Raw genomic sequence first — 10,856 nt, 5'->3', positions numbered from 1 at the left:
TAAGAGACTCTAAGGACAGTCTTGGGAGAGGGGTTCTGACATCGGCTTTGGCTGTCAACCCGTGTGCATCATTTCTCCGGCTAACAGATTCTGATTCCGTGCGTGCATGGTAACATACATGCCCATACATCATGATTTATTTTCCGGCGGTTTCCGTAGCTCTGACTGCAGCAAGCTCCCGCTCTGACAGGCTCCTCCGCTCTGACTTAGGCTCCACCACCGCTCCCACTCTGACAGGCTCCTCCGCTCCGACTTAATCACTTGGATGTACTTAATGCAAGTGGATGTAGTTAATGAAAATGCACTGTCCACCTACACACATTCAACTAAACCTCCGTGCGCAAGATTTCAAACTCGCAGTCCCGCTCAAAATTTCAAACTCACAGTCCTGCTTGAAATGAAATGTGAGAGGGTGGGTTGTGCCACGTAAATTTTTTAAATTGAAATGAGCATTGATTCTTTTCAGCTTCTTGGCATGGGACAATCAGGCATGCTTCCTGCTCTATTTGCTATCAGATCAAGATATGGAACTCCTCTTTTGGCCATTATGTTTTCTGCTTCTGGAATTTCATTGAGTTTTCAAGAAATTGTAGCAACTGAGAATTATCTCTATTGCTTTGGTATGTTTGCAGAGTTTGCTGCCTTTATATGTTTAAGAATCAAGAAGCCAGGACTTGCTCGGCCCTATAAAGTTCCTCTTGGGACTGTTGGAGTTATTCTCCTCTGTCTAATACCTTCATTGTTACTGGTTCTGGTGGTAGCAGTTGCTTCTTTTAAAGTCATGGTTTCCAGCATCAACGTTGTTTTAATTGGGTTTGTATTGTGGCCTTGTCTTGAATTTGTGAAGAGTAAGAAATGGTTGAACTTTGTGACAGGGTCAGAGCTTTCAGGTGATCTTCATGATATATTAGTGTCTGATGCAGTCGCGCTTCCTGTCATTTGAATTTTAAATTTGTTGTCCCGCCCTGTTTTGAAATCAGTTGTCCCACCTTTTTATCATATAATTGTTTTGATGCATGCTCTTTCATCTAGAGTTTCTTTTATCTAAACGTCCCTTGATACCACTAAACAATATCATGGGTAGCTGCAACTTTGGATGCAGGTTCGAATCAATGCTCGTTGTGCCCGCCTGGTGCCATGTGTGAGATCTTTCATTAGCAATATCATCAAAGAGCACTGTCATGTAGAGTGGCGTAGGGAAACCGCTGATCAATCTGATTTTGTTGATGTTCTACCGTATATTGGTGGGCGAGCAAAGCTTGAGAAGGTAAGCAAGCACTTGAGAAGTTACATGCGAAGGAATTGGTTTCTGCGATAATTGTTGTTGCGAACATGTCGAGCGACTGCGCAAATTGTGACTGCGCTGACAAGAGCCACTGCACGTATGTTGTCTACTCCTCTCTTTACAGTTTTCTTTTAATCTCGATTTCTATCAATCTCTCTTCCTTTCCCTTTTCAACTTTCGTGTCGTTTGTCACGAGTTCGAATCTAGCTACGTCTGAGCTCGTTCGATTTTGGGTTGTTTTGTTTCACAGTAAAAAGGGCTTCCAGATGGACCGTATTGTGGAGACCACTTATGAAATGGGGTATTGCGTTATATGTAGTTGTTATAAGTTTCATTTCTATGGTTTCAGAATGACATGATATTTGAATTTATTTGGGTTTGGTGTAAACAGGCATGCTGCAGATGTATCTCTAGAGAACGACTGCAAGTGTCGCCCAAACTGCCAGTGCGGCACGAGCAGCTGCCACACCTGAATCAATAGAATCTCTTATATAGTGGTCGTCTCTCCAATTGGTGTGTAATAAGTCCAGTATGTTCCACCAGACATGATGGATAGTTGTGCAGTGTCATAGATGTCACTGTACCATGAATTTTAAATAAAGACTCAGTTTACATATATTTGGGATTTTCGGTGCGCCTTGTATTGTTCATGAAATGCTAATTATTATGCCGCTCAGCGTAAGCTATCTCCGATTTTTTTTTCCAAAAATGTTTTATAGGAATATGTATATGGGCTTCTGAAATGACATTTATAGATGTGTTAATTTCTGAATTGACATTCGTAAATTTGTTAATTTGTTTTTAAATTAAAGTAGATATACATGAAATTGCATTATTAATGTTAAGAGATAATTTAGTATCAGTGTAAATTAACCTGGGATTTTCAACTATTTTTAGTCTCTTTTAAAAAATGTTTAAGGTAGGTTTGTATTAGAAGTGTTTTAAATAAATTTGCATATGTTATATGGCCTTTTTCTATATTTATAGATCTCTTTAATTTTGTTTTGTTTTGTTTTTTTTTTTCCAATTAAATAGAGTTGTATTGTTGTTTATTTAAAAGTAATAAATTAAATTGAAAAACAATTCACATTTATAAAACATAATATTTTTAACCAGTTAAAATTTTAATTTTAGGATTTTAGGAATAGAGTGATGTAATTATCAATGAAATTATAATATTCATTATTTTGAAATAAAAACTCTTAATCCATCAAAATATTGCAATCTTATATTTATAATTTTAAAATTTTAAATTAAATTTTAAATAAAATTAATAATAATTAGAAAATGTTAAAAAATAATGGCATAATAAAATAAATTAGTGTGAATTTCATATTAATAAATTGAATTTAAAATAATTAAAATTCATAAAATTTATAATTAAATTATATATAGTTAAATTATATGAATTAATTTTAATTTATAATAATTTTCTGTTATATAAATAAATTTCAAAATCATACATTTTTATTTTTTAAAAATATTTAACTAATTAATATAATTCAAGTACTAAAATCTACAAAAGAATACATTCTATCTAAAATATACTAAATTTTTAGTTTCATTTATTATTGTAGTTAAAGTCTTAAAACCTAAATTAATTTCAAAATTGAAATCATACATTTTTTGTTTTATTTTTAATTTTTAAAAAATATTTAACTAATTAAAATAATTCAAGTACTAAAATCTAAATGAGAATACATTCTATCTCAAATATATTGAATTTTTAGATTCATTTATTATTATAGTTAAAGCCTTAAAACATTATGATGTTTTATGTTCATTTATATATGTTGTTGACATATAATAGAAGTTAACATATTGGATATAAGGTTGAGACAAGTAGAGTTAAGAAATGACATATATGTAGTGCTTCAAATTTAATGTGCAAAACATAGTTTTGTATTAAGAAGTAGTCGTTTTACATCTCATAAAGATCATATTTGTAATGTTTATTTCTAGAAATTAATTGTTAATTTACAAATTTAATCATGAATAGATAAATTGTTAGTGGAATTTAATTTCCAGTTTTAGTTTTAGTTTTCATATACAATTTATAGATTTTAAACATGAAATTTAGCATTACAGGTAGAAGGGACATCCATGGCATTAAAGGTAGTCGTTCTTTAATGTCTATTGTCAAGATACTTATCTTTTGGACATCCATGGCATTAAAGGTAGTCATTCTTGAATGTCTATTGTCAAGATACTTATCTTTTGATTTGAGACAATATATAAACAATGTCACTAATAGTGAAAGACAATCTCATGTATATGGTCAAGATAACCATCTTAATTCTAGAAAATATAACCTTGTTTTGAGCGAAGATCATATATGTTTCCATTAGGGAAGTATATTATGTTATTATATTTCACTTCAATGGAATCCTCATTCCCTAATAGAGTTCCTTTCTAGTGGATCTTACTCAGGAAAGTGTACTTCAACTTGTTCTAAATAAAATTGCAATACCAATAAGCATAATGATGATTCCAAAATAAATTTCAAATGATCTCTAGTTGGCGACAAGAAGGACATGCTTCTTTTGTGAAACTTCTACATAGTAAATGCTAATCTAATAAAAAACATTCATATTAAATTAGTGTTTGTAATATCATACAAAGAAAAAATTATTTTCCATTTTGTTATAGGGTCAATAAGGCCTTGTTGCTTCTCCTGAAATGAGAAAGGGAGTCGGGACTATAGGGCATTGATATAAGCATTTCGACCTTTAAATCTAAACAAGTTTAGCATATTTCCATAACTTATCTCTCAAGCATTAGAGAAATTTTGAGGTTTAAAATGGGCCTATTAAACAATATTAATATAATAATAGTGGAAATAATAAAATAAGATTATATTACATCATCAAATTTTAGAGGGGAAAAAAACTACTTTTTCAACTCGTATTTTCAACTTATCTCCATACGGTTTTACTAAAATTTCCAGCGGAAGCACTCATTAGATGTGGAATTTAATTCTTCATCCAAAGAATGCCCATGTTGCATACTTTTGATGGACCCTGCTATATGAAAAATGAGAAATACATGAAAAAGTGTGTTTGCAATCGTGTTTTTCATGTATTTCTCATTTTTTGTATAGCATGGTCCATCAAAAGTATGCAACATGGGTACTCCTTAGAAGAGGAATTAAATTCCACATCCAATGAGTGATCTGGCTCTAAATTTGAGTAAAATCGTAGGGAGATAAGTTGAAAATATGAATTGAAAAAGTGTTTTTGTTTTTGTTGTTTTTTTTTTTTTTTTTACTCCAAAAATGGTGAACCATCCCCCATGATTGACATCATCATCATCATCTTGAATCATATTAGTTCTTATAAATTTGATTTTGGTTGTACATTTTTGTTTTGAGGCTCATTTTAAAACTAAAAAATTCTCTAATGGCTCCACTTGGACTTTGTGCATTAAACTTGAACCACTCCTCTTCTAGAATTAACTTTTGAACTCATATTTGTATTACATTGTTTGTGCTATGATCTCTTATGTCATTTTATGTATTTGGTTGGCATGATGCAAGTTAATGCTTCCCCATCATGACAGTTTAGTTGTAATAGAAATCTAGAAAAAAAACAATCTATTGACTAGGATTTATTATATGTACTTGCACAACTTATTAGGATATGAAATGAAAAGTAGTTTGGTTTTTGGAATATATATCACTTTCATTTATGGAAATTTGATAAATTAAAAAAATTGCATTCTTCTATTTGTGGTATGTTACTTTTTATTCTATATGCTCATGTATTTTGTATTGAAATGAGCAAATATCGTGTATCTTCATACAAATATTTAATGAGTGCACAATTTCATCATTGATGAACATGTAGATTATATCTAAAATATATGGTTGAAATTAGCGATAAGAATAGGGTGTTAAAAAATGGATTTGTTTTTTATTATGCAGATTGAACAACAAGGTTTGTTAATTTGAAGCTAAAAACAAAGTAGCTGACTCATCTAACATATATAGGAAAAGAGGCAAGCCCGCCATTTTTGGAATATACAAGAATGCACATGCATTAATAGTAATACTCATGTGTTTTATTACATAAATTCATAACTATGTGAGTCTTCCTTTCCTTTATTATTAGGACTTATGTTTCAAACGCAAAACATTAGCATTAGGACCTACTTTTCTCTCCTAGGCATAGTCAAGAGCTTAGGCCCATCCCTTCTATGCCTAATGACAAAAGGAATACTACATGGGTGTTAGAGACTCTATAGAGAGGACATGTGTCATGGTTGAATACCATGTTAATAATACTTGCAACCTAGAAGGTTTATTTTCCCACATAAGGACCTTGTATTCCTTTTTGACCATGGTCTAGGCTTTTAGATCCAACATTGATTCCCAAAACCAAATAATGACAACCATATCTCACTTAGAGAGAAAGCATCCCATAGAAAGGTCCTATGTGGTGTGTCAATGCATATTTCACCATGCTCAAGCCCAATAGCCTTTGTTAAATGCCAAAGGCCCTTATTATACTTTATTAACCATTATCAAGATGGAAAGACCCATTAATATCATTGAAAACACATAGTGTCCCTTGGTAAATAACTCATATTGAAAATGTGCACATGGTATGCAATATTTGGTCGATTTTAGGTTTTTTTTGTAGCAATGGAGATAAGAATCATTTAGAGCATAAGGTTGTTCTTGTTTCTCACAATCTTGGTTATATATCTAGATGCATTCTTGGTGACCAACTTATTAATGGTGCCCACATCACCCTTGGAAGCAAATGATAACCAACAAAGATCTAATCTGCATGTTTGAGGATTTCCATGGCACTTCATTGTGAACTTAGGAATATCAATCCCACTTTTTGGCAAGCCATGCACATGAAAATGGCTTATGTGGACCCTCAATCAAGATTTTATCTTAATCAAGTTTTTAACCCTTGAACAAGTTTTGAAACCTTAATCGAGGGCTTAAAACATCAATCAAGACTTTTAAACTAAAAACAATTATATATTTGAAAATAACCTTGATTAAGGGTTTTAAAATACCACAGTTGAGAGCTTTTAAGGAATTTTAAAAAATGTGATTGAGACTTAGACATCGATAAAGGGCTTCAAAATTAATAATCCTTCGCCATTTTTGTGAGTTTTCATGGAACTTCATCTTTTTCAATGGGTGAAATTCTTTCATCTCTTCTATGGAAAGTGGTGGACTTGATGCATATATATTCATCATTGAATTCTCTATCCAATGACAAAACTTTCTCATTTTCTCATTTTTATCATTCTAAAACTTATACATATAATTTTATCGAATAGTCAAGCCCCCCAAAGACAAAAAGATATCTCTAAAACTACACAACTAAAACATTTAAAAATATGTGTGTGCACTCTATAGATGTTTTCTTATTCAAAAGAGGAGTGTTATCGGTTTTACATTTTAGGTAAAAGGTGAAATGCAATTTTGGGAACAAAAATCTGTCTTTAATTTGTTCACTTCAAAAAAATAATAAAAAATATGTTTTCAATTGTTTTTATTTAAATATCAAGGATTACTTATTCATTCAAATATATGAGTTTGAAGGTTTCAATTTAAAAAAAAAAATGTGAAACATCAATTTTTCATTCCCACATTTCACTAAAAAGTTGTTCATATATTTATGGATTCACCCTTTAGCATGAGAAGAAAATTTAGGGCTAGAGTCTCTTCTTTCCCTCCCTCAACTATGGCATGAACCTAAGATTCATCTATGATACCTAAGACAAAATAATTCCACCAATATTCAACTTACATGTGCAAAACCCCTTAGAGAGGGCATTTGTCATTGCTTATTGGTGTCGTTCATGGTGCTTATGTTTGAGAAGGTTCAATTAGGGATTCATTTCATTGTTTACCCCTTCACCATGTTTATTCCTTGACCCACATTTTAGATGCCCAAACAAACCCATGGTACATGTATCCTACTAAGAGGCCAAAGAAATCCTACAAAGTTCATGTTTGTTCATTTGAGTATTTGTTCAAGGCTCTTGATCATGACAAGCTTCAATAACATTTGAAGATAATTATTTTCAATGTTTGATGATGATAAGGACCCACAAACCATCTGGGCCCTCATGTAGTGGTTATTTATGGAATGAGGTTGTTATTTCCCTCCCTTGACTAATATCAAGGTTGTGAGTTTTTTTTCTATACCAAATATATGTTCAAAGCATCAATACCCAACCATAATGCATGAAACATCTTAGTGCCACCCATATCCAACTCTTAGGGCAAAGACCCCTTAGTGACATCTTGTGTCATTATGTGTAGGGTATATTCATAATACTGGAGCTTCACATGGTTCAATTATGGGTCAAGACCCTTTTTTACCCACTTAACCATGTTTAGGCATCCAAACCCATTTCCATTGCATAAAACCTATTCATGGCACCCATATTCCGCTCAAAGGCCTACCAAAAACCCATATCAAAGATTGATGTGTTGGTTCTATGAATCATCTAAGGCTCTTGATCCCAAGAAGATTCAATAATATCTTATGGAAGTTTTTCCTTTACCATGTTCATAGTCTTGCAACAAATCCTCGATGCACAAAAACTCCTATTGGCATCTATATCCAACATTGATCCCAAAACTTCCCTAGATATTATTGGTGTTCTAGCTTACAAGTGTTTTTCATTATAATTGAGATGAAGAAGTGGTTTTTATAGCCTAAGGAAGAAATTTTTTCCTCTCCTAACCATAGAACTTAAGCTCTAGAAGGCTCATTTATGGCTTAATTCCCTTGTTTTCCACTAACCATATTTAGATCTTGCGACATATTTATAGTAAATAAAAGCTACCTAAGGCAGCCATGTCCTACTTAGATGTTAAAGAACCCCAACCATGGACCTAAGAATGGTTCATCGGGTGGGCCCAACACACATTCTCATTCAAGGCATGTTTTATGGTTCATGGCATCCATATCTCTCCAGTAACCCAAAGATGTCATACAAGGATCTCATGAGGTTGTTTAAGAACATGTTCATCATTATAGCCTTAGAAGCTCCATGGGTATTATGTTTTTTTCATGGTGTTTGAGATTGAAAAGAATCCCTTAAGGTATAAGGCCCATTATTCTTCTCCCGTGACCTTGTTTAGACATCTAAACATGTTCTTAGTGCATAAATAACCTAGTCATGGTACTCATAGCACCCATAGAGCACATTTATAACCAACAGATGTTAGATGTGGAGGTTTGAGGAATTATCCATGGCGCTTGAGCCTAAGAACCAAGGTATAGGGATAAACGATCTTATTTCCCTCCTCTAGATATGGTCACCAACTAGAGACCATCCATGATGTCTAAGACCTCATAGTGGTGCACATATTCAACTCAAATGTCAAGGACTCCCTATAGAGGGCTCAATTCATGGTTTCTAAGTGTTTTTCATGGTCTTAAGATTTAAAATGTTCAATAAGGCATTAATAACCATCCACTATCCTATGTGGTGCTCTAAAAACATGTTCATGGTTCTTTCATGGTTCTTGAGTCAAGGCCTTGCAAACCATATTTCTCTTATGTGGTGGTATGAGAATGTGTTCATGGTGCTTGAGTGAGAGAAGTTATGCATATGGATTAATGTTTCTTTTTTACTCCCCAACCAATGTAAATGTTACTTATGTTGTTATGTAAAAGGATTGTTCATGGTTCTCAGGTAAGAGAATGTTCAATTAGGGATAAAATCCCTTATTTACCCCCCTGACCATGTTTAGACATCCATACCTATTTTCAATTCACAAAACCAACTCATGGCCCTTGTATCCCACTCAAAGGCTTACAAAAAATGCCTAAAAATAATTCATATAGTGGTTCAAGGACTCATTCAAGGCTCTTGAGCTTGAGAAGATTCAATAATATCTTAAGGAACTTGTTTTCCTTCCTTACCCATGTTTAAGGCATTGTGACCCATCCTTAATGTGTAAAGGCTCCCAAAAGCATCTATATCCAACTTTGATGCTAAAAGGCCCTAAAAAGGGTGTGTGTCATGATTTGTAGTTGTTGATGATGATTGTGCTCGAGAATTGGAATTTAGGGGCTAAGGCCCAAGTGTTATCCTCTAGAAAGTTCATTTAATTCTTAAGCTCCTTATTCCTCCCCCCCCAACCAACCATGTTTAGAACTTGAAGCCCATTTCCAATGTACAAAACCTACTCATGGCACGTGTATCCCACTCAAATGTTAGAAATCCCCAATCATGACCCCATTAATGATTCATGATGTCGAACTACGATACATTCTCATTGAGACAATGTGTTTTTGTTTAATCATAGTGCCTATATCGCTTTCACACGCTAAAACGCCATACAAAGGTGTTATATGGCCATTCAAGATGTAATTATCATTATAATGTTAAAAAAATTTATACATTTATTTAAACCTAATAAAAAAATAAAACTATTATGTAGGTGGAAAATGTTTTGGACTGAAGAACAGATGTTTTACTTCAGTTTTTGGCCAAGTTTTTTAGTATGGTGTTTGGATAGAAGTGGAAGTTTTGGATTGACCTTTATGGGAAAATGAAGATGAATTTCAAAATTCTAAGACATGGGTTTTGTGCAAAACGGACCCAATTATCTTCTACATGAGTATTTTTTTGAAATTCCATCCAGATTGGGAGAAAAAGAAGGTTCTCTTCCCTAGACGCATGCATAAAGGCTTATGGGAGCGACTGGAGGGCCTCTGGACGCTAGCACAGTGTGTCATGAGAGCGATTAAGGACCTGGAAGCTTGCACAATGTGTAATGGGAGCAACTGGGCCTGTAAATGAGTTTTCTCCATATATGGAAGTTCTACAGGTTTTGATCTCATCTCTCTTTCATCAGTTGTCATCATCATGCCTTCAAAGAGATCATCCTCAAACGAAACTACGTAGCGCAACACTGGTGAATTAGTTGAGAGCACTCAAGCTACCATGCTTATTCTATCTGACACTTAATTCTTCATTGAAAAGGATTCAAGTATCACATGGCATACAGTCAAGGATGCATTCATAGCTACCAATTTCAAAGTAGATCTAGAGGACAGACAGGTGTACATAAGCGTATATAAGTTAGGTTTTCATAGAGTTTCTTTTAGGTTCCAAATTTCCCCTTATGTAGATATCATCAAGTGGATCCTATCACACTTTGATACAAAGACCATGACCCTTCACATATATAAAAGACATGCATATACGGAAAATATACACATATAAGAAAGTTACGCATATATGGAATTTATGTGTATATAAAATGCAATCTATGCACATATATAGGTGTAACTTTCGTATATGCACATATCTTCCATATATGCACAGACTGCATTTTATATGCGCATAACTTCCGTATATACTGCATATACACATAACTTCCGTATATACACATATCTTCCGTATATGCGTAGCTTTCTTATATGTGTATATCTTCCGTATATACATGTCTTTTATATATGTGAATATACACAACTTCCGTATATACACATAACTTCCGTATATGCACATATGGAAGTTATGTGTATATAAAATGCAGTCTATACACATAACTTCCATATATATGCGCAACTTCCGTATA

At 33.3% G+C, this 10,856-nt stretch overlaps 1 protein-coding gene and 1 pseudogene across 1 annotated transcript; both read left to right on the top strand.

Annotated features, from left to right (window-relative positions):
* The first annotated feature begins 445 nt into the window (after nucleotides 1-445).
* LOC149230769 (putative polyamine transporter At1g31820 pseudogene) lies at nucleotides 446-943 on the top strand (annotated as a pseudogene).
* Nucleotides 944-1,329: 386 nt separating this feature from the next.
* LOC149230768 (metallothionein-like protein EMB30) lies at nucleotides 1,330-1,758 on the top strand. The gene is made up of 3 exons (XM_089376132.1): nucleotides 1,330-1,382; nucleotides 1,536-1,586; nucleotides 1,677-1,758. Exons 1-3 carry the CDS (start codon nucleotides 1,333-1,335, stop codon nucleotides 1,756-1,758), a joined length of 183 nt encoding a protein of 60 aa, XP_089232258.1. The 5' UTR covers nucleotides 1,330-1,332.
* Nucleotides 1,759-10,856: the final 9,098 nt, after the last annotated feature.

This window comes from Pinus tabuliformis, chromosome J, assembly GCF_031772625.1.
Source record: "Pinus tabuliformis cultivar Carrire ecotype Pingquan chromosome J, CPIR1, whole genome shotgun sequence".
Taxonomy (NCBI): domain Eukaryota; kingdom Viridiplantae; phylum Streptophyta; class Pinopsida; order Pinales; family Pinaceae; genus Pinus; species Pinus tabuliformis.
This window is presented reverse-complemented; position numbering and strand designations above follow the sequence as displayed.